This window comes from Notothenia rossii (genome assembly GCF_949606895.1).
Source record: "Notothenia rossii genome assembly, chromosome: 9".
In the NCBI taxonomy this organism is placed as follows: domain Eukaryota; kingdom Metazoa; phylum Chordata; class Actinopteri; order Perciformes; family Nototheniidae; genus Notothenia; species Notothenia rossii.
Genome location: NC_136907.1, coordinates 12588175 through 12616082, shown reverse-complemented (window position 1 = coordinate 12616082; position 27908 = coordinate 12588175). Strand labels below are relative to the sequence as shown.

Below are 27908 nucleotides of genomic sequence, written 5' to 3'. Positions count from 1 at the left end.
GAGAAAACGACACCCTCTGTCCTTTAGACCAGTGGTTCCCACCCTGGGGGGACGCCCCCCTTGGGGGGGGCGGGCGCCAAAGATCGCAGGGGGGGCGCCAGGCCTCGGATGATTTGAGGCCAAATATCATATTTAGACTTTTTTTTTATTTTTTAAATGTTTACATATAATTGTAAAGCAGAACATGATTGTCACTAAAAGCCTCGTCTCCACATTACAATAAAATATAAAAAATAATTGATTAATTCATTTGAATAACAATTCAAGTTAGTAGCTAAAGGCATAAAAAGACAGAAATGTATAATTCTTTCTTTAATAGAAATGTTTCTTCTGCCCGTAAAGGGTCCAAACCAGGCTTTTCAGCGATTTTAAAACATAGTCATTGTCCATGCCGGTTTCAGATTATTTGTCACGGTTGCTCCGATCAGATCGGTCTCCTCCATTTTGTAGATTATTTACGACTTTTTAATCCACATAAACACATCGGCAAAATCCGGCTTACTTTGAGCATGTGTTTTAAACAGTTTAATCCCTTTGTGAATGGTTTCCACTTCCGCGCCGTCCTTTAATTTCTTCATACAGCGGGAATCCAAATGAATGAATCATGAGTCCAATAACCATCAAAGTCACTCCAATAGTGCTCCTTAATTACGCTTTCATCCTCCTTTAACAAAATACTTCACATTCATCCAGTTTGTGACAGTAGTTATAGCATTTTTGAGACTTTTAAACTTTAATTACCCCCTTGTGTGTTTGTGTGTGTGTGTGTGGGGGGGGGGGGGGGGGGGGGGGGAACCACTGCTTTAGACCCTCACATCAAAGCAACAGAGGAGCTATTTGGTCTTTTTTCGTAGGAGGCAGGCTGGTTTAAACACATTCCTTATTTGAAGTGTTCCTCCACTGGAGGGAGCTCTAGTGAATGATTTTATACTTCTATGTTTATTCCCTGCTGCAGTTTACGACATGTGTTTTACATTTTTTACATTCACCATTGATGATATTTAATGTATGGAATGTAAGTAATCAGAAGATGCTGCATTCTTAAGATTGATGCTGGACCCACAGGTAGTTAATACATGCAGAACTTCACTGTGACTGACCTGACCAACCCCTTAGGTGTTTTGGTTGTTACCTGTTTTCCTTTTTGTCCCTGAAGGTAACAGATTGTGAGTGTGCCTGATTAAGAGCCCTGTTCCAGAGCCTCTCTCTCTTTTCCCCTTCCTAAGAGCAGCTACCGGTTTTAACTTTCATTTGGTATTGCATGAGTTTTGCATCCAACACCTCACACTATATTATCCTCACACATTCACAGCTACGCAACTGATGCTACTGACTCACACACACCTCTTATGGTAGCTTTATCTTTAGTATTAGTTTGCTTTATTTATTTTTATAAATACTTTGATTTACTCTTTACACTGTATCCTTTCCCGTTTTTGTCATGACAGTACCAGATCACATTTCTTTCCTCTGACTTTTTCCACTATAATATTTATCCCAAAATGATCACAGTGGTCAACATCACTTTTTTGTTTTATTGTATCATCCTTGATATTCTTTAATCAGCTGTTTAAAGAAGCAGCACTTTACTTATAATATATATATATATAACTAATGTTATTAATCAAATAAAAGCAATCATTAAATCAACAATACCATACTAAATCTCAATATCAGCAGTAGTACTCACATTATAAACAAATTATCCTTAATTTAGGTAAAATAATAACATTTACATGTTCATGTGGCTGAATCATTCACAACTCCATTAAGCTTTTAAAGGTTTTTGACAACAAGATCCTATAATGCATACAGCATTATGTAGTTTAATTTTCATAAAGGGTAGTTTTACAGCACATCAACCAAATTGAAAGTAAGACCCTGCCCCCTCGAAACAAGTTAATGATGAGTTGATCCCCATTTAAAATTGCAAATTAAGCCCCAGGATGGTGATGCAAAAGCAAAGCAGGAAAGAGGGCACCGCTCTGGAGGACAAAGACACAACAGGGGCTGCTGTCGGAACCTTTGGGCTTTGGGTGGTTGCTGTGACGACCACGGTTCTTGTGATGCTGTAGAAACAGGTGGCCACATTACCCACTTCATCCACAACCACTAGCTCCACATCCGGCGAACAGCAAGAAGCATCGTATGAAACCATCGTTATGTTTCCAGCAGTGAGGCTGGTGTTCAAAGTCCCGTTGCCCTGTCTGAGACTAACGCGGTCAACACCTGACCCTCCGTCCTCATCAGTCACCTGGACAGAGAGCTCCCACATCGACGAGCTGCAGGAATCAGAGCAGTTGGCCTGCAGGCTGACATTCTGACACACCGGCGGAGCGAAATCAGTCACCTGTGAGGAGAACAAGTGGATAAAGACAGATGGTTTGACATTTATTTCAACAAATAAACCCAATAGTGAAATTATATAAGGTCCGATGTTGGGAGATTTTCATACGTGCTCTATAAATCCTGCAAAAGTATAAAAATGCTCAATTCAGGACTAATAATATGAGGTTTTGGTTTCACAACTATACAATATCTAAGTAGAAATGCTGCTGCTGTGTTACTGTCAGCCCTCCGCTGCAATGATTGTGAAAATATTCACAGATTAGTAAGGAAGGAAAAGAAAGAACTGACCAATCAGAGCAGACTGAGCTTTTTCAGGAGGGTTAAAGAGACAGAGATTAAACATGAGATGTTCTTTTAAAATGTAGCTATTAAACATCTTCAAGGTGAGAAAAAGATACATGTATGACCCTGGAAATAGCATGATAATTTAGTGCCTTTGCATTTATTGTAATTTGATGTGTTACCGGTGTGAGGACGGTGAAACGCAGCACAACATAATTGGCGCCTGCCCCTCCTGGAGCCTCGGCCTCGATGGTCAGAGTGACGTCAGTCCCAGAGGGGGTGTTGGAGGGGGCCGTGATGTTCACTGCCCCGTTAGCAGTGCTTCCAGTTTCCACGATTAAACTGGACGGGAAAGATGAATCAAAGTTTTGGTCGTTTGTAGCTTGGATGCTGAAGGTTCCTCCTGCACCGCTTGTCGCTACAGAGAAGGAAACAGAGAGCGGCGTTCCTGGTTCCAAGACTCCAGCTGTATCAGGCTAAAAACAGAAGTAAAACAGTCAGTAGCAGTAGTAGCCTATGTATTTAAAAAAAATTAGACAATAAAAGGCATATCAAAAGGTTTTTCGTTGGATGCGTTGAACTTACAGATCTAACGCTGACAGTAGAGGCTCTGATGCTGGTGGTGGACTGCCTCTGGAAGTTCACTGACGTCGCTCTGGAGGAATCATTGTTGTTCTGCCCCTTCACCAGCACCACAAACTCCTCTGCTGGTATCCTGTCGAACCGAGCCAAGTAGTTTCCTCCACCCTTAGCCTCCACGCTGCCAATAACCTGCCTTAACCCGGACGATTCGACCAAAATGACTTCTGTCACCGTGGCGGTGTCGCTCCCTGTTACTGTCACCAGGAGGCTACCATTGACACCTTCAAAACAAGAGAAAAATCCACTGAGATATATAACGTTAGGGGAAGGGATTACTTTGGCATATCACACAACTGTGTTTCCTTTACCAGCTCTCGGACGATTGTCTATAATCTCAAGACCTCCAAGTGGACCCTGCGATACCTCCAAAAAGTCAAACAGGAAGTCAATGGCACTCACACCTGCAAATTAATAGTTACAAAATAAAAGAGAATCAACCAAAGGCGCCACAAGGATAGTTATACCTAAAAAGATGAGTATTTATTCACAATTCAACCACAGTGAAAGAGTTCTCACCTACAACCTTCAGAATGTATGGATTTGTTGACACAAATTGTATTTCCCAAAGTCCAGTTTCAGCTTTTAGCTGCAGAGTCTGGAAGTTTCCCACTGACTGTGAGGAAGTGATCAACGGTCCTGTGTTGTTTGTGCTTTCCTGAGACACACCTAAAGGCAAAATCCATTATGAGAAATGAAGGACATGTGTTAAAAAGCTAAAAAAAAGTTAACCAAGCTTTATCATTTTTCAAAAGTAGTAGAGTTTATCATTGTCTACTGCAGTTCCATATTTATTACTACCACCAGATTGTGCTGAACCCCATTATCACTGGTTTGGTTTGTTACAAGGATGGGGACATCTCCTCGTCCGAAAAGGGTCACGGTACCAACTTTTTTTTAAAGTGGCTCACATTTACGCATTGGGTCTGAAAACTAAATCCTGGAGAAGTTTTTCATATCTTCTGAATATAAGATATAATACAATTGTATTTTTCCAGAGTGAAACTGCTGTACAGCGATTGCAAAACTTACTTGGAAAAGTGCAAATCTGAAAATCGAATCTACCAAAAGACGTACTGTAAGGTAGTCTGATGAAGAGATATGCAAAGGGTTGGCTAGTTGTTGGGACTTCTGTTCTGAGCACGGATTGGCCATTACAAATATCGTTTAGTTTCAGAATGCGTCTATTGAAAAATTCTCTGGCAATACCAATTTTGAGAAGAACAATTTGTCCAATACCAATATGGATGCTGAAGCTTCTTTGCTTTTGTGTTGTTGTTGATGACAGCAAAAAGGAAAGATTCATCATGCCGTGTAAACTAGTTATATAACTTGGGAGCATAACCTTAGGTCAAAGAGCAATGATCGACTCAGTGTTGTTATGATCAGATCTGCAGTCTGAACTGGCTGGTTGGATCAGAGAGAGGTGGTTTATCAAGTTGAGGACAGGTTCGGATGGCACATAGTAGGGTGCGTCTGTAGTTCTTGGAATTCTTTTCTATTATTATTTGTTTTTTGCAATAAAAGATCCTGGCAGCAAACAGAGTTTTTGTTGTGTTGATACTCCCATTTGATAGTTTCATTTTCAGTTCTGATAACAGGTTGTGTGAGAAACCTATACGTTTGCAGTAAATGTCCCTGTCAGCCCAGTTTTGTACATCCGGACAAAATGAACAATGTTATCTTTCAATCAAAGTCAAAATGAGATGAGAGTGCAGTGGAAACTTCAAGACCTCTATAAATAGATTAAAACAGGTAAAGATCATTGTCCAAAGCACTTCCATATTTATTACTACCACCAGATTGTGCCAAAGTCAGGGAATTACGTTTTGTATGCAAGTCATACAAAACATGTCACCGATTCGGTTTAACACCATGTTTTGTGTGACTGTGATAAATAATTAAAATAATTAGCTTATGACCTGTTACAGTATCACCTGAGGGATTTGTGAGAGTAAAGGTGGTGGAGGTCCCAGTGATGTAAACTGTGATGTTTCGTACTGACTCATCAACTGAGAAAGTGAAATTGTCTGCCTTCCCTGGATTTCTGTTTGCTTGCAGAAGAGTCACCTAGAAAGGGAAAGGAAACTGAAGACACAACTGAATCTTTATAGCCTAGAAAGCAGTGTTTGTGACGGCGAGTGAGAGTGTTGGTACCAGAGAGGAGGTGGAGGACTGTGTGATGATGCTGGTGGCCGCAGGGAGCTCAGCCTTGGTCACTTCTATAGCCAGGCCCCCTGACACCTGAGCCAGGTCTCTGTACAGCGTGGCGTCTGAGACCCCCATCCGACTCTGCTGCTGCTCGCTGTCACCGACCTGTCTTCGCCGACGGGATCGCAGTACGGCAGTTATCATGAAGTTCACCTAAACAGAGACAGAAATATCAAGGAAAGTTAGAGGCGTAAAGCCAACTGGGAGGAGCTTAGAGCTCAAGGAAACCAAATCGCAAAAACCTCATAGGTTTATTATTGCGATGCATTTTATTTTATCAGGCCTATCTTGTAATTTCGCCCACAATGTTACAGCCTTATTTGGACCAAATAATTCATTTCTATATGTCAAATGTAATACATTTAATCCACTGTAGAAGTATTTGAAAGTTGTGATATTGTGTACTTATTATCATATCCATACCTGCATAGTATAACCGGCATTAATATCAATATTTATGAACAAAGTTCTTTGTGTTTAATGTTAATTAGTAAATGTTAGAATGCTAAACTACAACGGCGAGCATTAGGCCTACCTACAGCTAATCCTGTTAACATGCTGACTCTAGCATTTAACCTAATGCACTGTTGAGCCTAAGTACGGCCTTACTTGTATATAAACTTGCATGTTTTTCTAGTGTATGTGTCTCTTTTTAAATATTTTTTCTTTTTATCTACCAACATGTTTTGGGTTGGTCAGCGGATACATTATTGAAACGTTTGGAAAGCACTGTTCCTAAGCGTTTATTTGCATAGTAGATCATTACCACAGACTTGGTGCGCTCTATGAGTGCGATCACTGTGCTTTTCAGGTGTGTGTCTTTAGCAGGAGCATCCGTGAAGAGGAAGATCTCAGACTCAGGAGGAGCACCAGCTAAAGCCAGCTGTAGGAGCATACAGAAGTGTTCTTTAAATGTTTTATGTTATTATGAAAAGTTGACCATATATGAAGTAGTCTCATAAACATCTCAGCACCTGAAGCCCTGAAAGACTCATCTCTGGACTATCTCCTCCTCCATCTGCTCTTAGTGAATCAATCGCATTCTTGAAGACATTTGGGTCTGTAGTCTTCAGCAGTGGCCCAAAATCTGGGGTTCACGAGAAGAAAGGATTGATACATGATTTTAATATTCCTCTTCTGCTTGTGTTTGTTGGATACTTTCTGGTTTACAGATATATGTTCTTTCTTTATTATTGACATATTATGTGAACAACACTCCAACATTAAAGTATGTCCGGTACATGAGCCACCAGCTCAACCAGGTGAGCTATGCCGCAGTCCCACATGTTATTATTTAATGGTAAAAATAACCCTTTTCTCAAAACAAACTACTAGACAAGATTGAAAAGTCTGGGGCATAACAATACCTGGATCGTTGAAAGGAACAAGAATGTAGAGTGAGGGCTCATCTTCTGTTCCCACTTTACTGTCGATTATAGAGGAAGTGACGTCCCGCACTGCATCGATGTCATCGCTCATGCTTCCTGTCGTGTCGATCACAAAACAAAGAGCTTTACTGGATCCTTTGTTGATTCCCATCAACCTGAGGGAAGAAGGAACAAAGAGATAAGAGAAGATCCCATTTACAGTTTTACACTAACTGCAACATGCAGAATGGGTTTCTTACTGGAGGAAGGTTTTGTCCCCAGCAGCCCCCCGAATGTCCTCCAGTAGCTCACTGGTGGCAGCTACAGCCATATTTGCTGCTGTCATGTGGAGGTGTCCATGGTCGGAGCCAACTTTGTCTTTGTTGATCCCACCTTTAGGTTCAGTCTTGTGTGTTTTATCCCAAAAACCTCCATGGCTGCACTTTCCTGTTCAGTAATAGAAACAGATAAGAGAACACTTCTTCTATCTTCTTTGGAAAATAACAAGGATGGAGGCAGGTGTTACATCCTTTACCTTCTGGTTTGTAAGAACTAATTAAAGGCAAGTTTAAAGCAAAATATCCCGAAATAAGTATCTTTTCCTGTAGGATATCTTCCAAAATGTTGTTCCTGCAGTCATCGCCGTCACAGTTGCGACAGGTTGCTCTGTCTTTGGCTTTGAGAAAGAACAATTTGTCAGTTTTCTTTTTTCTTGTCACTTATCTGTTTCTTTTCTTGTGGAGACAAACGCTGACATGATATTTTTTACCTGCTATGTTTCCGATGCTCGTCCCTTCCCTGAACAGGTTAGAGTTTGGGAGTTTGTTTCCCATTTCCACCCAGTTACTATGACTGTAGAAATCCTATTATTTAAAAAGGAAAGAAGTTAAATATTGTATCTATTATCTAAAGTCTATATCTTTAAATACCAAGATGATGTTTTTCAGAAGTCTTCATTAATGCACTTTAAAGATGTCCCCCATGATTTAAAAAGGAAATTGGCCAATGGAAATTGATTAAATTGATTGAAAATGTCAAAAACTGAAATGAAAAAACAAACAAATAAAGAAATGACCTGTAAAGTGTGTAAGATTCTCCCCAGTTTCTCTCTTGCTGTCACAAAGTTGTCACCCTTGTTGCTGGCCTTCACAACGGACAATCCTTCTGTGATGAGTCTCCTCCCCTCCAAGAACTGTTCATCGTCAAAGTGATGAGGTGCTGAGTAGAAATAATATTTATCTGTGTGTCGATTCTTTTTTTGGATTAATTTGATAGCGTCGCTGAAGCTCTTGGATGATTTTGACGCTTCACAGGCAACAGCAACAGACTCAGCATTCAAAGGCTGTGGACAAACACACACAATTAATAAGGCATAATGATAATTAACAATACAGGCAATGGTCAACATTCAAATTAAAATGTATATAGGTAGAATTGATTCCTTACAGGGAAAGTGAAGTCTTTGCCCTCCGCCCGGGCCAGAGCGCGACACGCCTGCACGGTGGCATTGAGGACGGCTGTCTGAGTGATGTCCTCATGAGTTAGTGAAGAGCTGGACCAAAGGCCTACACCGAAAAAGTATATGTTGAACCCGAAAGCTCCAGTCTGCAGAAGCAGGAAACACAAAGCTGCCAATCCAAACATCACTACGCAACCTGTTGGAGAAAAGCACATGTATTGTATTGTTTATTATATAGATAAACACAAAAAACATGTTAAATCAGAAAATAAACCAAATACATAATTTGTTCCTGTTTTTTTTTACCACAACCAAACAGGAGTTCCTTACAGCACTAAAAGAATAGCAGCTAACACATCATTATTTCACTTTCAACAAAAACTTCACATAAAATGGATTCAACCTTTGTTTTTTTCTGGTCAATTGACTACAAAAGTGTGGTCCTTATTTTACAAACATTTATGATGTTACTGTACCTTAGGTCTTGAGGTCCTCTTGTAAACTAGCAGTTGTGAAACTTAATTTATAATGGTTGTTATCAGGGGAGGAGTCCATCACTTTATGACTGGTCTGACCTGTTGCTTCAGAAACATAACACCACTGTTATGTTTTGATTAAGTAGAAGTTTTCCACAGAGAATTGAGTTGTGGCACTGGGCGAACCCGGCAGCAGGGTATGTGCAATGGAATGACTGATAGAGGATGATACTGCCTTTCCTCTGACCTCATCACTTAACAGTTGAAAACGCTTTTAATTACTTTTTAAATGCTATTTTTCAAATGCTAAGAAAAGTAGCTTGAGTCTCTGCCTTTTTTCTATTAATTTTTGCAGTGGCATCATTTTAAATGCAACTCACAAACAGTTTAAAAAAGAACAACTTGTCATATGGCGTGCTGAACCCCATTATCACTGGTTTGTTACAAGGATGGGGACATCTACTCGTCCGAAAAGGGTCACAGTACCAACTTTTCTTTAAAGTGGCTCACGTTTACGCATTGGGTCTGGAAACTATCTCCTGGAGAAGTTTTTCATATCTTATTATTATAAGATATAATACAATTGTATTTTTCCATAGTGCTTTACAATGCTGTACAGCGATTGCAAAACTTACTTGGAAAAGTGCAAATCTGAAAATCGAATCTACCAAAAGACGTAAGGTAGTCTGATGAAGAGATATGCAAAGGGTTGGCTAGTTGTTGGGACTTCTGTGCTGAGCACGGATTGGCCATTACAAATATCGTTTAGTTTCAGAATGCGTCTATAGAAAAATTCTCTGGCATTACCAATTTTGAGAAGAACAATTTGTCCAATACCAATATGGATGCTGAAGCTTCTTAGCTTTTTTGTTGTTGTTGATGACAGCAAAAAGGAAAGATTCATCATGCCGTGTAAACTAGTTATTTAACTTGGCAGCATAACCTTAGGTCAAAGAACAATGATCGACTCTGTTATCATCAGATCTGCAGTCTGAACTGGCTGGTTGGATCAGACAGAGGTGGTTTATCAAGTTGAGGAGGGGTTCGGTTGGAACAGATAGTAGGGTGCGTCTGTAGTTCTTGGAATTCTTTTTTATTATTATTAGTTTTGCATTTAGCAAACAGAGTTTTCGTTGTTTTGATGTTCCCATTTGATAGTTTCATTTTTCAGTTCTGACAACAGGTTGTGTGAGAAACCTACGTTTGCAGTACATGTCCCTGTCAGCCCAGTTTTGTACATCTAATGAAACAATGTTATCTTTCAATCAAATTCAAAATGAGATGAGAGTGCAGTGGCAACTTCAAGACCTCTCTAAATAGATTGAGATAGATTAAAACAGTCTAAAGATAAAATAACAAGGACTGTTGTATCAACAATTCAAAACATAATCACAGTTGAACTGGGGTAATGATGCCAAAGAATTCAGATAAGGCAAGGTCAAATAAATCCTGTTAGCATTAATGGAACAGATTTATGTGGCGTGTTTGCTCAGTCTGAACTTGTGATTTCAGTAAATGATTTATGGGGGGAGGTGGAGCAGCAGCAGGAGTTGAGAGGCTACAATTTACATTACCCCAGTTCTCGTTTTTGTGTTTGCAAAAACTGTAGAAAGAAGACAACCTTTCTGAACTTCAGCCAGCCTACAGGGCATGAATGTTCCACTGATTTGTGGCACAACAAGTCAGGATTGTAAATATGGGGGTCAGATGTTACTGAGGAGATCACAGTAACACTCAACGAAGAAAACACAGGACTTGTATGATAAACTGCAATCTCTCTATTTACCAATGGCATCATTCATATGGGATTATTTGTTCTGTTTGCTTCCTTTACTGCTGCTCCTGCTGCTGTCTCTGGGTCTCCGCTGGCCCAGGGTATGTTGTTGGACGAGGCTGGCTGTCTCTGCTGCAGGGTGGAGACTCTGGGTCCTTATTTGCCTGATCCTGGAGCTGCCACTAGACAGGAACATACAAACAGGGACTGAGGATATTCTGTCAGGCTCCGGTCCGGCCTCAGACGGTCCGCAGCTAATCTGCAAACCCTCTGCTCTCGCCACATATCTGCTGCGGCACTGTGGCTCTCTGGCCAGGCCGAGACTAGCCTCCTGGCCCAGAGGAGACCCCCACCTGCAGACCCTGTCCAGCCTGCTGTGGGGACAACATGGAGACACATTACAGTTCACTAGAGATAATCTGTTACTGAGGGACGGGGGTATCGTTGCTCTGGACTGGGCTGTGGGGACAAGACTGGGTGAGTTTGGAGGGAGGAGGAGGTGGGAGGGGAGGAAGGAGCCGGGGTCCGGGGGGAACGTACTAGGCTGCTTCACCACAACGCCTCCTGTCCTCCTCCTCATCCCTGAGTCCTGGGGAGGGATGACCCCCCACCTGAAGGTGCTGTGCCACCAGGCCGTGCGTCAGGGCTTCTACGTGGTGGTGTTTCACGCTCGAGGCACCGCGGGCTGTCCGCTGACCTCAGCACGGCTCACTGAGTTTGGAGACCCAGCTGATCTTGAGCAGGTACAGAAAGAAGTACAGGGTTTTTTTTAAATTAAGTTTTGGGTTATTACGTTTTTAGATAATTATGTTCATAAGACTTTTGGGATGAAACGATTTGTTAGATAGATTGATAGATATATAAAAAAAGTCAACAATAATAATCGAATTCATATTATTTTAGTCGCAGGCCTATTTTCAATTCAATTGATAACGCACACACTACAGTGTTATAAAATGGTCATGCTTCTCTGCTAATTATCAGTAAACATAAATATTACAGCTGGGCCAGAAGTTTTGTTATTCGGTCATAAACCAGTGTTAAAACTGAAATGCTGTTGCCAACATGATTATTAGGATTCGTCTTCTGGGAATCATTCATGTCCATACATTTGTTTTAATTGCAACCCATCACATTGCCACACAGTTGCTCTTAGCATGGCTAAAATTAACATAGTGTTCATCCAATTGCTTTACAGTATTTTACCCTTCATTAACGACTTCCTGGATATCTTCTTCTTTCAGGTGGTGGCCTATGTCCACAGCCGCCACCCGTCCTCTGTTATGGTTGCAGTGAGTGAGGGATCCGGCTCAGGGACTCTTCTCTCCTACCTGGGGGAGAGTGGGTCCAGTTCCTGTCTGAAGGCGGCTGCAGCCATCTCTCCTGTACTCAGGGGGCAGCTGTGGTTCGAAACAGCCATGCCTCCTGTTTATCGCTGGGGGGCGTTGATTCACCGGAAACTGCAGCTCAGTAGGTGAGAGAGAAACATTTTTACAGATGTATTACAGGTCACCTAATATGCAAAATCCACTTTTTCATGTTTTTTATACATCAACACGTGTCCCCTCTGTGCAAAGAGACTCTGAAAGTTTCAGGAAAAAAGATTCGCTCACTTTTTGTCCTGATCCATTTATATAAAAACCTGTCTGAAAATGAGCTGATCAGATTTTGGCCACTTTATGATGTCATAACGATTTGTTGGCTTGTGTAACCATTAGCCAGTCAGCAACCAAGGTACCCCCCCCCAACACCACCTTATCACCTGAATCTCCTCCTAGAGCATCCATCTAAAGTAACAGACAGAGAATCAGCACTTTTGAAACAGGGCTGAAACAGAGGGGATTATGGGATGCTACAATGATCTGTTTGGTATTTAGAGCCAAATACTTCAGAGACATGTTTTGTATATATCTGAGACCCAGTGGCAGTTCTAGACCAATTTGACTTGGGGGGCCACTGGGGGGCCAGTTATTTTCTGAGGGAGTCACAATAAATGCAGGACGAAAAAGAGAACTAGACAGTATGAAGTAATTGCGCATAAGAACACAATGCAATACAGTTATTGGTATTTGTTTCAGTACACTTATGTATTTCAGATATATCTTATAGTTATTACTGTTAGCTTCAGCTTAAGTTATAGTAAACATTTTGCACTAACACCATATCATATTTATATAAAAATAAAGACAATGAACAGTTACATCTCTACTTTACATCTACAATTACACGGATACAATAGTTTAATTCACCTTCAATTATCGTGGTAGTCTCTCGAAACGTAGGTTTCAATCAGTCTTTCTTGGATGCAACAGCCTCTGAAGTGTTTGTTTTTCGCGCGCTTAGCCGGACAGTGAAAGTCAGTGCACCGCTCTAATGGGTCCTGAGTGCACCGCTCTAATGGGTCCTGAGTGCACCGCTCTAATGGGTCCGACTAGAATGACGAATAACCTTAGTTTCGCCTATTCCGTCATTCAATAAATCGTGTAATAAATCATACATTTTTCATATTTTTTCCCTTTTCATTTTTAGGGGGGCCACAGGGAGGTCAGAGGTCAGTGTTAGGGGGGCACTGGCCCCCCCGCCCCCCTAGAACCGCCCCTGCTGAGACCTATAATATATTGATGAACAACAGTATAATAGGGGACCTTTAATAGAGAGGCGAAGTCCCTCCCCTTCCGGGAGCCTCCATGGGACCCCGGAAGCGGAAAATTATACATTGAAGTCAATGGAGAGAAAAGTTATCTTTTGATCCCGTTTGAATTGTGCCACGAATGACACATATGATGTTTGTCAGTCTTAAACAATCATTTCCATGCAAAAAAAGTCACAGTTTGTCGTAAAAATGCTGAAATATAAGACTATGAATAATACGCAACTAGAAAGACTACAAATCCCAAATGCATTCTGGGTCGCGTAAGTGATGTCATAGGCGATAATGCTCCAAGACTGGTTGTGACTCGCAAAGCAAAGAGGAAGAAGAAGACTGATTTATTCCCTCCAATAAATATAAGAGATTGCTCCAATAAATTCACTTTTACAAGATGCCTGTGTGCTTTGTACGAGGTTGTAATCACAAAAGAGATCATACCACTTGCTCGTTCTATCGCTTCCCGTCTGATGAAAGGACCAGGAGTCGTCGGACCAAACATATCAGGTAATATACAGTACATGTTTTGCATGGAACATAGTCAAGTTAGCTACCTAGCTAGTAGCGAGCATGTTAGTTAGCATTATATTACATTACTTAGCCTTGTCATTTGTATTAGCCTTAACATGAAGTAAACCAAAATGTTAAACATTAAGAGTAGTCATGATGGTAAGTATTTTGTGAAACATTTGAAGAGTAGCCTATCGCCCCCTCCACCAGGTGCTAAGCGGGCGGGCGGTAGGCTAACCCCACATTAGTATCAGCGATCTTTTCTACTTAATGCTATCTGCACAAATGGTTAACATTGACCATTAAAAGATCAGGCAGTTCAGGGAGAGTCGAAGGAAGGAAGGCAGGCAGCTTTGCATGACATTCTTCTGGACGTGTTTCATTGTGATGACAGTGAGAGTGAGTCAATCTGTTTGTTGGAAAGACAGTAGTTGAGTGATTACTGAGAGAAAATTATTAAAAGAGATAATTATTCAGTGTTGTTACTTTAAAGTGTTGTTACTGACCTTTTTCTCTTTTATTTTCTTTACCTCACCTGTAACTGCTGAGACCCTGAGGAACATGCACACTGGTCTGACCTGCTCTGGCAACCTGATTTCCACTGTACGTAATAGTATTTGGTTATGGTATATTATTTATATACATCAAAGGCACAATGCACCCCTCAGAGACACACATGTATTGAGTGTGATATTTTGCATAGGTCATGTGAAATCATCTTTACATACTAGAAAACTGTAGGAGCGGCAACTTGTTTTGAAATTGAATTTTTAATATCCGATAATAAAGTTGATCTGTTTTCTTTATTCTTCTCTCTTCCCAGCTCCATCCATCACCATTCTCTGTTCCTGCAGGTCCTGCTTGCTAATCAATATTCATATTTTTTTACACGATTACAAATAAAGTCAATGTATTGTATGACATGAAGTTGTGCTTCATTCTGAGTCAATAATAAATTCATTCTGCCTTCAGCTGCAAAATTATTGTGGACTGCACCGACATCCATGTAGCTGCCCCCCCCCCCCCCCAGTAAGATGAACCAAGCAAAGTTGACATACTCAACATACAGCTGTACTCTTAAGTTTACATGAAGAATTTGTGAAATATTGGTAATAGCAGGTTTAAATGATTATTAGTAATTCATTATATAATTTTCTCATCGTAGATGAGCAGACAGGGAGCAGATGAGAAAAGCAGAATATGCAGCTGCCATTTTCCACATGGAAAAGAGAAAGGGCCAAGTGTATTTGAGTGGACAAAAGAGAAATCCCAAATACGAAAAATTAAATTATACAATTAAAGATATGTATACAAATAAATATATATCCTATATACACCATGTATAATGATGGTGTATGATTTAGAAGGAAGTGTGGTAGATAACAAGTAAATATAGAGTTACATACAGATCCATGTTACAGCAAAAGATGGAATAACTAAGAAGCACGCAGTATAATAATAATTACACGCAACAATTAAATAACTGCTCAGCATCTCCCCCACAATCCCAATCTGCTGTGTCCTGTTTTCCTCCCCTCTGCATAACACCCCATCACACATACGAAACACAACGCAGAGTCCGAGGGTGTTAAGAGTATGTTTATTTAAATGTCCTCCTCTCTACTGGCCAACACAGGGAGCATATGCTGGGTGTAGAATTGTTCCAGGAGGAGGAGATTTCCATGCCATGCAGGGTCTTTGGGGATGGGGATGATGATCCCCTCCTTCGTGGTCCACAGTAGCAGAGACTCCGGTCTGTGATGTGCAGCTGTTATATAATATACAATACATTTTTTTGAAAAACATTTGATCAAAAAATAAGGATTTGGTCAGGATCTAGAGTCAGTGTGTAGTTTATTAATTAATCAATGCTCGCTACATTAGGAAAACACATACCAGTGTACCAGAGGGAGTCACACACAGCTGTGCCTAGATAACCAAACAAATTGACAACAGGGATGCAAACTCATCAGGTATGAAAAAGGTGACAAGGATCCGAGCCCCCTGACCCCACAGAATATCGGCTTTAAAATTAGGAATAACAGGATTTTAGCAGTCAGAACAACTAAAGCAGCAGTGTTAATAATAACAGAAACGCCATAGAGTCACATCTAATAGAAATATATAAAAAGCATTTATTTTAATTGTGTAGCAGTCAGTTTATAATTTTGGCAGCACTGTTGAGCATTTTGAAAATGTATTTTCATGCCTCTGTGCAAGGCTTAGTCTTTCTATCTTTATAGCCACTGGTGTAAAGTAACTAAGTTCATAAACTCAACAAGTACTATACTTGGGCACAATTTTGAGATACTTGTACTTTACTTAAGTATTTCAATGTTTTGCTACTTTGTACTTCTACTCCACTACAGTTCAGAGGTAAATGGTGTACTTTTACTCCACTACATGTATGTAATACCTTTAGTTACTTTACAGATGTGGATGAATGATGTGAAATATAATCAAGTGTCAAATCAGACTTTAGTTCCACCTGGAGTAAATCCAAAAGCTACCCTGCCTGCAGTATACAAAGTCATTCAAACTAGCTGCACCTTTACCAGCTTTGATAACACTTTAATGATCAGTCATTATAAAACATATCATATTATTCTGAAATGGACCAATCTGCAAAATGACTACTTTTACTGTCGCTACTTTCACTATATTTTGATAATAATACTTTTCTACTTTTACTTGAGGAACATTTGGAATGCAGGACTTTTACTGTAACAGAGTATTCCTACACTCTGGTACTTCTACTTTTACTCAAGTACAAGAACTGAGTACTTCTACTTTTAATCAATTACAAGATATATACTTATACCACCTCTGTTTATAGCCTATGAAAAAAACGATTAGAAAACGAAGGCTAAAGCTAACGTTAGCAGATAGTGACAATGTATGCTAGTTGGCTAGCTCAACGATAATATTGCGACGGGGAAAAAAAACTTTTCAGTGCACATCACGCTCTGCCGCTCCGACAGGGAGCTCTACTGTCAACACCTGAACGGCCCGTTCTAACAGCTGTTCACCAGCGGTCCAGTCTGTGCCACAGGGACTCCGGACGCACAGTTAATATTAACGAACGCACCGTAGGTAATGTAGCTGCTGAAGCTAGACCATCATCGCCGAGCAGCAGAGGCTTATTATACATCATGAGCAGAGCCGAAAGGCAGGAAGACTCGAGCACACAGCTCGCGCTTCATTATAATATATAAAAAAAAGCTCGGCCGCACATTAATCCGGGTCCCAGACCCCCTCCCATACCCCAAAAATATTTTTATTGCAGATCTACAGGAATCACAAAAACGACCTATTTTGGATTCAAAACGGAGAATTTCGCCGAAAGGTGACAAGTTTGCATCCCTGGACAAGATAACCAAAATCCTTGAATCTACACACAGCAAATAAACTCAAATGACACAACGAGATGTAAAAAGGAGATCACACATATAGTCGATATAGAACTGGCCGCTTCAATCTGAAGAGCAACTAAAACAAAACACGGGAGTGTATCTTGTTCTTGTGAACACTAATGTTATCCACAGCATACACAGACACCACAAAGTTCTTAAGAAGAAAACTAGTTGCTAAAACAAAACACGTTAGTGTACCTTGTTAGCTAGCTGACATTAACCTTAAACACTGCACTCATATTACTCACTGAAACCTTGTAAAGCCGGTCCCGCATGCTGGCTCTTACAGAACCGCTCCCTTTCGTGTATGTACAGCTCTCAACATGCCCAGACTTGTAGTGATTTTCACCTCGTTTTATACTTTTTCGCCTCATTCTGAAAGAAACAGGTGAAATTTACTAACGTGACAGCCATCTTTGTGATGGTGACGCGTATTGTGCGAGACCAGAGACCTGTAGTTCACTGAGCGGTTTCACACAAAAAAAATTGTAACTTCACAGTTTTACAACACATTTTTATTTTTTTGACTTGCAAAATGTTCTTTTAATTTGACAAACATCATATGTGTCATTCGTGGCACAATTCAAACGGGATCGAAAGATGACTTTTCTCTCTCCATTGACGTCAATGTATAATTTTCCGCTTCCGGGGTCCCATGGGTCGGAAGTAGATGGGCGGGACTTCGCCTCTCTATAGCAGTTTAAACATAAATGTAATATGGACACTATAATTTCTTTCCCTTTACATGGCGTCATGGTCGTAAGATATGAGAGTTCCTTAAGAGGAGTCCTGGATGTGGATCGGGCCCTCAGCTGTTCCTCCCTCAGAGACTTTGAGGAAACTCTGTCCTGCTCTAGACCTCCAAAAACCTCTCTGAATTCGGGACCTGATTCTCCGAGGGTCCTGTCCCCCTCAGTGGCCTGGGCCCTGGGCGAGAGGGCCTACCCAGCCAAGGACTGGGACAACTACTGGGAGAGAAACGAACCTCTGAGGGATGCAGATGAGGTGGGGGTCCCTGTGCTCTGTATCTGCAGCCGGGACGATCCTCTCCTCCCACCGGCCTCCACTTTGCCCCTTCCCCTTTTCCAGAGCAATCCATATTTCCTTTTAGTGCTGACAGACAGAGGCGGGCACTGTGGGTTCACTCTGGAGGGCCCAGAGGAGACAGAGGTGGGGAGGAATGGGAAGGAGGAGGAGGAGGAGGAGGGAGGTAACTGGAGTCATATTGCAGTTCTGGAGTACTTTAGAGTAGTCGCTGATTTCCTGAAAGGGGAGGAGAAGGATGGGGAATATATTCAGGCTGGGCCGAGGAGCAGGACCAGCAACATTGCCCCCTCCCGCAGGAGAGCCAACGTGATGAGGAGACAGAGACTACAGCCGACTGAAGAGAGGAGTGGGGATGAAGAGGAAGGAAACTTCACCTGGAAGAGGTCTTACACCCGCTGAGGAGGAAGAGAAGAGGAAGGAGGGGATCTGCAGAGAGACACTTGGGTTTTATCCTCGTCATTCTCAAGTTATTTCTAAAGCTGCAGTTTTATGATGATACAAGATTTAAAAACAAATGAAAAAGTAAATCATCCAACATACAATAAGGACAGCAGATTAACATTACATTACCATTTACATTGTATAACATTTCAAATGTATAACATATATTAATGACTGAAGGAAAAAAAAATGCAATATATTGAGGTTACGTTTTTCCAAAGCTTTAAATACTTCCCTCATGCTCCTACTGTAACACACAAAAGAACCATTGGACAAAGAAATATTAAAATTACTTTATAACAGATGATTCTTTATCCAGTAGCCCTCTTCAAACAAAAAAGGAAGTAATTACAAACAAAATATTACATTTATCCCCTAAACTTCTTTGCTTCTGAATTTATTTTATACATTTTAAATCACTTTGTCATCTGTAAGGAATAGCTCTTCACTTCTGCGACATTCAGCTTTTTGCACAATCTATACAATTTAATACAGTTTAATACAGGTCTCTGGACTACGGAGAATAAAACAGCAAGATCCACCAAATGACAGGAGAGATAAAGGGAATACTGATACAGACTGTACAGAGACGTAGCCCCGCCTCCCGCCTACTTTCAGCCAATGGCAGCCGTCCCTCTGCCACACTACGGAGATCACAGTAGACACTTTAATCTGGACAATCACTTGTGCAATCAGTGCAACTGATCCAGTTCAGAGGGCCGAGGTCTAAAACTAGACTCTGCCCGGCTGCCTCCAAAACACCTGGGAGCTCCAGTAAACATAAGAGAAGGTTTTAAAATCTGCAACGGCCCTCTGCAGACGTCACCTCAAACATAACATGACCTTTTCTGGCATAAAAGGAAATAAAACACTCGTTGTGGTGTAATCGCTTATTTGTTCATGGGGAAAACTGGGACAACCACAATCTGTTTCCAAGTGTCTATTGATTCTGAGTGCTGGGAGGAAAATAATAATACTGAAGTGTAATGTGAAAATGCTTTTTTTCAAACAACGTAAGAGTGCCCATGTTGCAGAAATCCAGGCATAATTATTATCACTTTAGAGTGACCCTTTGTAGATATCCAACAACAGATATATTTACCATCTTGTGCAACAACGTGGGTTTTGCAGCTCATACACATTTTGTTTTATGCAACCAAATGTTGTAGAATTCAGCACGTTTCCAGGTTCAGAGATCTTTAAAAGACAGTTCTTTCTTTTTGTCTATGTTATTATACCTTTGCCTTTCAGCTAGTCTTCAAAGAACAATCAGGAAAACCTAAATATACACGGTGAGTGAGTCTTCTATAATGGGTCAGTCAAATATAACTAGATCTCAAATTATGTGCAAAATCATCCACATTCAGCAAGAAACTAAATGTTGCCATTTACTCAAGGCAACCTGACCTAGAGTCGTGTTGTTATCATTCTCAACAGAATATCTGTAACAGCTTTGAGTACTCGCAGTAAGACAGTGATCTGAACACCGCTGGTCTCAAACCACATCACTGTGTCTGCATCACGACTAGTTCATGTGTCTTTGATTTGTCCGTTAGATTTCCATATTTTCAACTCAAAATATACAATATTAACAGGTTTCCTGTACATTCCACCTCTGAAAATCATACAATGCATAATATCTGCATTTTACAATAAGACTTCCACAGCTATCTTTATTTCTCTATAATCCTTTTTTATAGATTTTTTATAATAAAACATGTATTTTTTTCTTCTTCTTTTCTTCCTTCACTTAAAGCGCTCTTTCCAAATAGATCAGGGGGGGGGGGGGGGGTGAAGCCAACACCAGGCACTGGGGGGGGGGAAGGGGGAAATGAGGGTGGAGGGAATCAGGATGTTGAAGGTCAGAATGTACCATCGGGGGTCTCGGGGGGCGGGGTGAGACAGAGCGGGACGTCAGACCAGGGAGAGGAGCAGGGGCATAGCAGCGGAGATCACAGCATCACCGCTAAACCTCCAACGACATTCAGCACCGACCAACTCTGTAAATCTAGTCCTTTTTTTATTTTCTAAAAACCCTTAAAGACATTTAAGGCAAGTGAGATGGATATTGTTGCTCATTTACAGCCATTTCTAAGTGCCTTAAAGATCTTTTATGTCCCATTGCATTTCCTCAAATGTTACCCCGTACATGCATCTAACAACACGTGTGCAAAGGGACATACTGTTGGAATAAAAAACACTATTGTATGTGTGCATGTGTGTGTGTGCGTGTGTGTGTGTGTGTCAATCTGATTATCAAGTGTGGGTGAAGGCATTGTTAAAGTCACGACCCCCTGTGGTTAAGCCCTGTTCGAGTGTTCTTGAGGTAGACCAACAGGCATGGTTACATTTGTCAGAGACGTTTTTTATCGCTTTTAATCTCCCGCACAGGGCGCAGTGTTTAGAACCGGAATATTGACTGCAGAAAATGAAGGATTAAACACTAATATTGATTATTTTGAAATAGAGGGTTTTTTTTGCTGCTGAAAACCCACCCCCGTCATGAGAGTCCCTCAGACAGGCCTGAGTGAGGAGTGGGCAGAGGACTGTGGAAACCCAGGAGCCGAGATGAAGAGGCCGAGCATGCACAGGAAGTAGCTCCCTTCTCTCCTCTAAGCATGCATCTAACTTGGCCTAATATCACGCATAGTATTTCAGAACCTCCCAAAACATCTCTGGCACAATCTCATTAAATACATAAAAGTATGCTGGAATTAAAATGACAAATCTGACACTGAAAGCTTGCCATTGGCATCTCTGCAGCCCCACACATTCACTCCTAAATACTCATTCCACTCAAACACTGCACATGGGGATTCCCCCGGTTAGATTCCTCTCTATTTGAGGATAAGCTTATCACTCAGGCTGGAATGAAATATTGCATACTTTTAGCTTTTCGTGACTCCTTGGACGTCCCTGTGCTGCTACCATAAAGTCAGAGATACCCTCAGGTACTCACTTTCAACAACCTTTGTTCTCTTTGCATATCCCTTCCAGAGCTGTCCAACGTCAGACCCTACTCTGCCTCCTGCCTTCTCATTCGTCTGTAACTGCACATAAACAATCATCTCAGTAAACCTTATCAGACCGACGTGATGATATCTCGAGCTGTGAGAGATTTAAAGGAACATATTTTTAAACGGTATTCTCAAACTGCACACTGAATGCACCATAATGTGCTAAAGAAACATCTGAAAACATCAGACTTAAAAAACAACAACCATACAACAAACTAAATACTGAATTTAAAAACTCCATGGCAGATAAAAGTTAAATACTACTTTGGGTCTATGGCAACAGAGACTAACATGGCAACACATCCCTGCAGGCTATAGTCAAAGTGACACTGTTGCACTGTGGCAAACTGGACATGCCCGTCAGCCATCTTGGATTATTCTCAAGACTTTTGGGTTTCCACAGACTGCTGCTAGCAGAGCGCTGATGTTAGACAGCAGTGGGGATGGGAGAGGAACTGCAAGTGTGTGTGAAGCATGTGTGGTGCATGCGTGTGTGTGTGTGTGTGTGTGTGTGTGTGTGTGTGTGTGTGTGTGTGTGTGTGTGTGTGTGTGGTGTCAGAAGAGGAATCAAACTGTGTGTGTGTTCTAGGTGTACGACAGGTGGGATCCGTTTGAGATCTGAGAGGTGATGCTGGCGCTCCTGCTCATGCCCTGTTCATTTCTCCCCCCTGATGACGTCCTCCTCATAGCCTGTGGGCTGTTCCTCACCCCCCCCGCGCCCCCCCTCTGATTCCCTCCCCCGGGGTGGTGGAGGCTCCAGGGTGGCGGGCCCCCGGCCAGCATGGGGTGACCCCAGGGCTGCTGGGAGCTGGAGCCCCCCTGGTGGGGATGACTGTGGTTGCCTCCTGCTCCACCTCCGCCTGGCCATTGGCTCCCCCCCTGAGCCCCCGAGCCACCTGCTCCCCCCCCCCAGCCCCCCGGGCAGTCAGGAGCCAGGTTAGTGAGCACCATGTTGCTGAAGCCCAGCCGCATGGACTCAGAGTCAAACGCCTCGATCTCTCGGGCCTGGCGCTCCAGCAGCGAGCGGATTCTCTCCAGACGCTCGTTTTGCAACGCAAGCATTTCCTCCTCGATCTGCAGAGACGGACACAGCGAACAAATTCATTCAAATAAATGCCAAGTGAGAGTACAGAAAGAAGAGTCTGTGTGTCTGCTGTGAACGGACAGTCAACTCTAGAGTGACGACTGCTCGATTGTTTTGTTAAACGAACCAAAACACCGATACATATCATATATTCTATTTACATGTATATAGACTTCTTGCACCATTTTTTATTTTTGTATTCTAATATATATGTTGCATTGTTGGAGAGGAGCTCGGGTCATAAGAATTTCATTGCCATTTCTAAACCGTAGCTTATGTGCATAAGACAATAAAACCTTTGAAACTTGAATAATAAGGAACATAATCTAGATTTTGAACAGAACAATAACAAAAACAACTTAGACGATTAAATAATATGTGCAACCCTCTTAAAAGTAACAAAATGATTAACCTCAAAAGAAGGTTCCTTTAACTTAGACACAGTTCATGAGACACAGAATGTCAAAAGGTTCTAACTTTTGAATCACAGCTCAATTGTCTACTGTCACTCCCAAATGACCACGTTTCTTACTTTCTGCTCCAGCAGAGCCCTCCGCAGAGAGACCCTCTGCTCCAGCTCCCTCCTCTCTTTGTCATGCTGCGCGTCTGTTTGCATCTTGATCTTGCTCTGGTAGGCGTTGAGCAGCTCCAGCTCCTGCTGCAGCTGCATCCTCAGAACCTGACACTCCCCCTCCTGAGCCTCGTCTAACCGCAGCTGAGGGAGGGAAAGAGTAAGAAAGACGAGAAGAGAGAAATATACAAAGTCATTCTCAGTGAGCATCAATGAGTTTCTGGTCCAGTGTCAGGGACATATGGTATATTTGAGATCCTGAGGGGTCTTTCAGGAAGCCATAAAAACAGATTTCATTAATTCTCCTCCCTCACTGACGTGGCATGGGACTCAATATTAGTTTATAATTAAGTATGATCATGTAATAATAATTGGCCGGATTTATGTGGGACGTACTGAAAATAACAAAAAGAAACAAGTTAATAAAATGTAACATTTACTTAAAGGTGGGGTAGGTCATTTTGGAGAAACCAGCTCGAGTGCGCTAGAATTTGAAAATACACAACCGGAAAAAATCTGCCACTTCCTTACAGAGCCCCTCCTCCAACAAACACGAACGCGCACATGACCAATGAGGGTACGAGATAAGTTTCTGCAAGAGATGGAAGGCTGACAGGCAGGTAGGCCTTCAGATATTCATTGTTATCGGGGATGTTAAGAGCATTCCATGGAATATAACAAAAAGTGTGTCTCGAGCCGGTTTCTCAAACTTACCTACCCCACCTTTAATAGAAATACATAATGTTGATAACAGGCTTAAGACCTATTTTGATAAAATGTAACGACTTGTTAGGGGGAGAACAGGATAAATATTACCGTAGATGAATACCAGTGTGTCTCAAATGCGTTATTTGAATAATCTCAATATGAAGCTAGTTTCAATATGTATCATGTTCTTGTACGGCTTCTTTGTGCCAAGAGAAAATTAAACATTGAGCCATTTGAGAAGTTTAGCTTCCGTGCTAAAAAGGGTCATTTAGAATAACATGTCGTCCACTAATGGGAGGTTTTGACAATGTATGGTGTCTGGTTCTGGGAATTTCAATCAAATGTGAGTTTTAAACTAAATTCATTAATTAAGACAATGCATTTGTTTGGTTTCCTAGACTCTCTTGCTCTTCACTACTCACAGCCTGCGTAGAGAGCATTTCGTTGATGGAGTGGTCGTACTGCTCGGCCAGGATGGCCAGCTTCCTGGTCTGCTCCTCCTTCAGCCTCTTGAGCACCGCCTTGTGATCAGACTTGGGCGTGGTCTCCAGCAGATGGTTCCTGAGGGCCTTGTACTGCCTGGTCTGGGTTTTACAAGTGTCTTGGAACTGCTTCTTAATCTGAAGCTCCTTAGACTGCAGGAAACAGGGAGACAAAAGTAAAGATTTGGAGTAAGGGAGCAAAAGGTGTTTGTGACTGAGTGTTACGACCCTGGTCGTTATGTGTATTGTATGTAGAGATTTTTCCCTCCTCCTGTGTCTGTGTCTTTGTGTGTGTGTGTGTGTGTGTGTGTGTGTGTGTGTGTGTGTGTGTGTGTGTGTGTGTGTGTGTGTGTGTGTGTGTGTGTGTGTGTGTGTGTGTGTGTCTGTGTGTGTGTGTGTGTGTCTGTCTGTCTGTGTGTGTGTGTCTGTGTGTGTGTGTGTGTGTGTGTGTGTGTGTGTGTGTGTGTGTGTGTCTGTGTGTGTGTCTGTGTGTGTGTGTGTGTGTGTGTGTGTGTGTGTGTGTGTGTGTGTGCATGTCTGTGTGTGTGTGTGTGTGTGTGTGTGTGTGTGCATGTCTGTGTGTGTGTGTGTGTGTGTGTGTGTGTGTGTGTGTGTGTGTGTGTGTGTGAGCAAGCAGGTGGTGCCCGTTAGCTGATTAGCTACCTTCAACAGGCTGATTGGTCCACCTGAAGAAGATGGGAGCATTTAAGCTGCAGCCATGCAGTCACTCAGCTTCTCCTGCTCCCAACTGTTGCGTATTTGTATCTGTCCTTGTATATTTTGTAAACTTTGGAAGGATAGACATAACTTTAACCTGTCCTTGTTGGACCCGCCTTAAGTCTACGTGAAAGTGTGAAACCCTTTTTCTTTTAGTTGGTTCTCGTTTTCACGTCAGTGTAGGTAAGAGTCCTGTATGTTTATTTTCTTATTTGTTAGGCAAGATGTTTGTGTTCAGAGATTTGTTTGTTTTGTGGGTTGTTGCACTTATTTGATAAAAAGAAAACGTTGGTAATTAAATTGACCAAACAGCATTCTCTGTCTCATTGTCTATGTTCTTGGGAATGGGAAAAGAGGAGAGAGTGCACATTTTATGCTGCGCCTAGGTTCCCCTAGAGATCTGGGTGTAACACTGAGTTTGTGCAGTAGGGTCAGTAAAGGGGAATTTATCCAATAAACAATCTTCCATGAGTCGCCGCACCTTGAGGCTCTTGGGCTGCTGCCGGACCTCCATCACATGTTTGCGCCTCAGCTCCCTCTCCCTCCTCTTGTTGTACTCCAGCTGGTTGGTGAGCTCCGTCTGGTGCTGGGTCCGGATCAGGTCCGCCCGCGCCCTCTGGATCGTCCCCAGGTGCCTGAACTCCAGCTCTTGCATCGACTCGTGGTGTCTGAGCAGCATGGCGTGCTCCAGGTCCTTCTGTGTCTGCCGTTTGTTCAGCTCCTGGACCAGAGGAGATAATGCTGAGTGACAGCAGTCGAATAAGTCAAATCAATCACAAGAGACCGAGTGGCTGTGTCCTTTCTGTGTGACTGCGTACCTCTCGGGCCAGATCCTGCTCCACATTGTGTCTGGCGATGAGGATCCTGCGTTTAAACCGCCGACACTCCAGCTCCAGGTATTGCCTCTGTCTCCTCAGCAGGTTGGCCTCCTCCTCCGCCTGGAAAGAAAGATTTGTTTATAGTGGCTTTTCCATCTTATACATATTAATGAAAGGAGAATATTGCATATGTGCATTTTTGGCATTCTCTTGAGTGAGCTTAAAAGGAAATGATATATAAGGATACGAAGCCAACACCGATAAGTTACACTCTAAGGAAGATGTTCTGTGGTAGCTGATATATGCATATTTCATTGTCTGTCAGGAAAAGTAGGTTCTAAGTTTATATATAGCCTCATGGACCTAGTGCGTTCGAGGTTAAACACTTTGAGTTGTTCATCTTCAAAGATTCTCCATCACTTATGAGGAAAAGAGAATGGAGACCTTGTGACGCTACTGTAGTGTTCGTATGATTTTAATATGGACATCTGTTTTCAAATGAGTTTTTGCTCCATTTTATTTTCATCTAATAAATTCTTTCTTTTTTTCCCTGTTTTTATGTTGAATCTGAGTGTTTTAAATCACTTAGTTTGGCATTTCCTGAATGAATACCAAATATTTATTATAAGACTTTATTTATCCCAAAGGAAATTGTTGTGCCAGAGTAACTACACACAATAAACACAAAAGTGCAGCAAAAAGAGTAATTAAATATCTACAGACAACATAAAACATAGATGGTCACACAATCAATGCAATTATTAGCAGTAGTTAGTAGTGCAAAAAATAAAACGTAGTGGCAGTTACGTAATTGCACGTTAATTATTATTATTAATATTCGTAATGGCAGACAGACTTGCCATGTGTTCATATTGTCTGAGATCCTGACCTGGAAGTGCTGGATGTTTTCTTTCTGCTTCGACAGCCACTCCTGCTTCTCCTTCTTGGGAGTCGACTGGTTCTCGCTCAGTTCCTGCCACACAGGTGCAAACACGGGTGTTATGTTGTTTTCCTAGTGTTTCAGGGCGGTGGCATTACTGGTCTTTATGGACGTTATAGTTTGTAAACTTATAAAATAATTAGCAACAGTTCAAACGAAGACCCATACATTTCAATGTCTGCACAGTGTCATTTCTATTAACTAGAGTTGAAACAATGAATAGAACAATAATCAGCAACTAATTCATCATGTTTCAAGAAAACTTTGTTTCAGGTGTTTACTAAGTACAAGAATATATTCCATTCCATCATTTGAGTTGTTCAGGACAAAGGGTTCATAGGTTGTGTTTCAGGTGTGTAACCTCTTTGAGCTGCTCCTTGCGTAGTTTATACTCTCGCTTCTGTGACTCCAGGAAGCTGCTGAGCTCTTTCTTCTGCTGCACCTGGATGTGCTGCTGGAACTTCTTCTCATCGTTGGTAAACGTCTTCAGCTAAACCAAAAGTTGGAGGAACATTCTTTAAAAACAGTAGTAGTTAAATATCAGTGTCAGTCTACCGCTGTATATTTCACATGTCTACATACGTCTTTGTCCAGAGCCGCCTGGTGTTTTTTAAGCAGCTTCTCCATCTCCTGGTTGAAGTTGTTCCTCAGACTCTCCAGCTCTTTGTCCAGCCTCAGCCGGTGCTCATCCATCTCCCCTTTCAGTTTGTTCTCCATGCCCATCAGGAGCTTCTGGTGTTGCCGTCTCATGCGTTTGTATCCTGACATCTGCTCCCGCAGCTCCGAGTCCTGCTCGTGTTCCTGCATCTCACGGGTCACCTGCAGGACGGTGGCACAGCAGAGAATCAGCACAGGCCATCTACATTCAGAGTGTTTGAAAACGTGAGCTCAAATATTGTTTGTACAGGGGGGAAAATACGCCTTGATTAAATGCAAAGGTAACAAAAATACCGAAT

The 27908-nt window shown here is 41.8% G+C and overlaps 3 protein-coding genes and 1 long non-coding RNA gene across 4 annotated transcripts in view; 2 read left to right on the top strand and 2 right to left on the bottom strand.

The window, feature by feature from the left end:
• Positions 1 to 8889, bottom strand: part of LOC307018461 (uncharacterized protein) — a 56561-nt gene extending 47672 nt beyond the window's left edge. The window contains exons 1-2 of the mRNA XM_079648696.1: positions 8784 to 8889; positions 8295 to 8503 (exon numbers count right to left, since the gene is read on the bottom strand). Coding sequence (XP_079504822.1) covers positions 8295 to 8492 — 198 coding nt within the window. The 5' untranslated portion in view covers positions 8493 to 8503; positions 8784 to 8889. The remainder of the gene's footprint in view (positions 1 to 8294; positions 8504 to 8783) is intronic.
• A 1423-nt stretch (positions 8890 to 10312) lies between these two features.
• Positions 10313 to 20823, top strand: LOC307019110 (protein ABHD15). Its single transcript, XM_079649745.1, has 3 exons — positions 10313 to 11300; positions 11802 to 12031; positions 17892 to 20823. Exons 1-3 carry the CDS (start codon positions 10572 to 10574, stop codon positions 18571 to 18573), a joined length of 1641 nt encoding a protein of 546 aa, XP_079505871.1. The 5' UTR covers positions 10313 to 10571; the 3' UTR covers positions 18574 to 20823.
• On the top strand, positions 13214 to 14637 carry LOC307019121. The gene is made up of 2 exons (XR_013802584.1): positions 13214 to 14317; positions 14538 to 14637. It is a non-coding gene; the product is annotated as an uncharacterized lncRNA (long non-coding RNA).
• LOC307019107 (serine/threonine-protein kinase TAO1-like) overlaps positions 18894 to 27908 on the bottom strand; it is a 22684-nt gene continuing 13669 nt past the window's right edge. The window contains exons 14-21 of the mRNA XM_079649739.1: positions 27535 to 27771; positions 27314 to 27442; positions 26902 to 26985; positions 26013 to 26132; positions 25676 to 25915; positions 24418 to 24630; positions 23249 to 23431; positions 18894 to 22706 (exon numbers count right to left, since the gene is read on the bottom strand). Coding sequence (XP_079505865.1) covers positions 22218 to 22706; positions 23249 to 23431; positions 24418 to 24630; positions 25676 to 25915; positions 26013 to 26132; positions 26902 to 26985; positions 27314 to 27442; positions 27535 to 27771 — 1695 coding nt within the window. The 3' untranslated portion in view covers positions 18894 to 22217. The remainder of the gene's footprint in view (positions 22707 to 23248; positions 23432 to 24417; positions 24631 to 25675; positions 25916 to 26012; positions 26133 to 26901; positions 26986 to 27313; positions 27443 to 27534; positions 27772 to 27908) is intronic.

Excerpts from the sequence above, each read along its gene's own strand:
- LOC307019110 (XM_079649745.1), top strand. The coding sequence starts at position 10,572 with ATGGCATCATTCATATGGGATTATTTGTTCTGTTTGCTTCCTTTACTG. Across the intron at positions 11,301-11,801 it reads ACCCAGCTGATCTTGAGCAG|GTGGTGGCCTATGTCCACAG; the intron begins GTACAGAAAGAA and ends TTCTTCTTTCAG. Across the intron at positions 12,032-17,891 it reads CGGAAACTGCAGCTCAGTAG|ATATGAGAGTTCCTTAAGAG; the intron begins GTGAGAGAGAAA and ends CATGGTCGTAAG.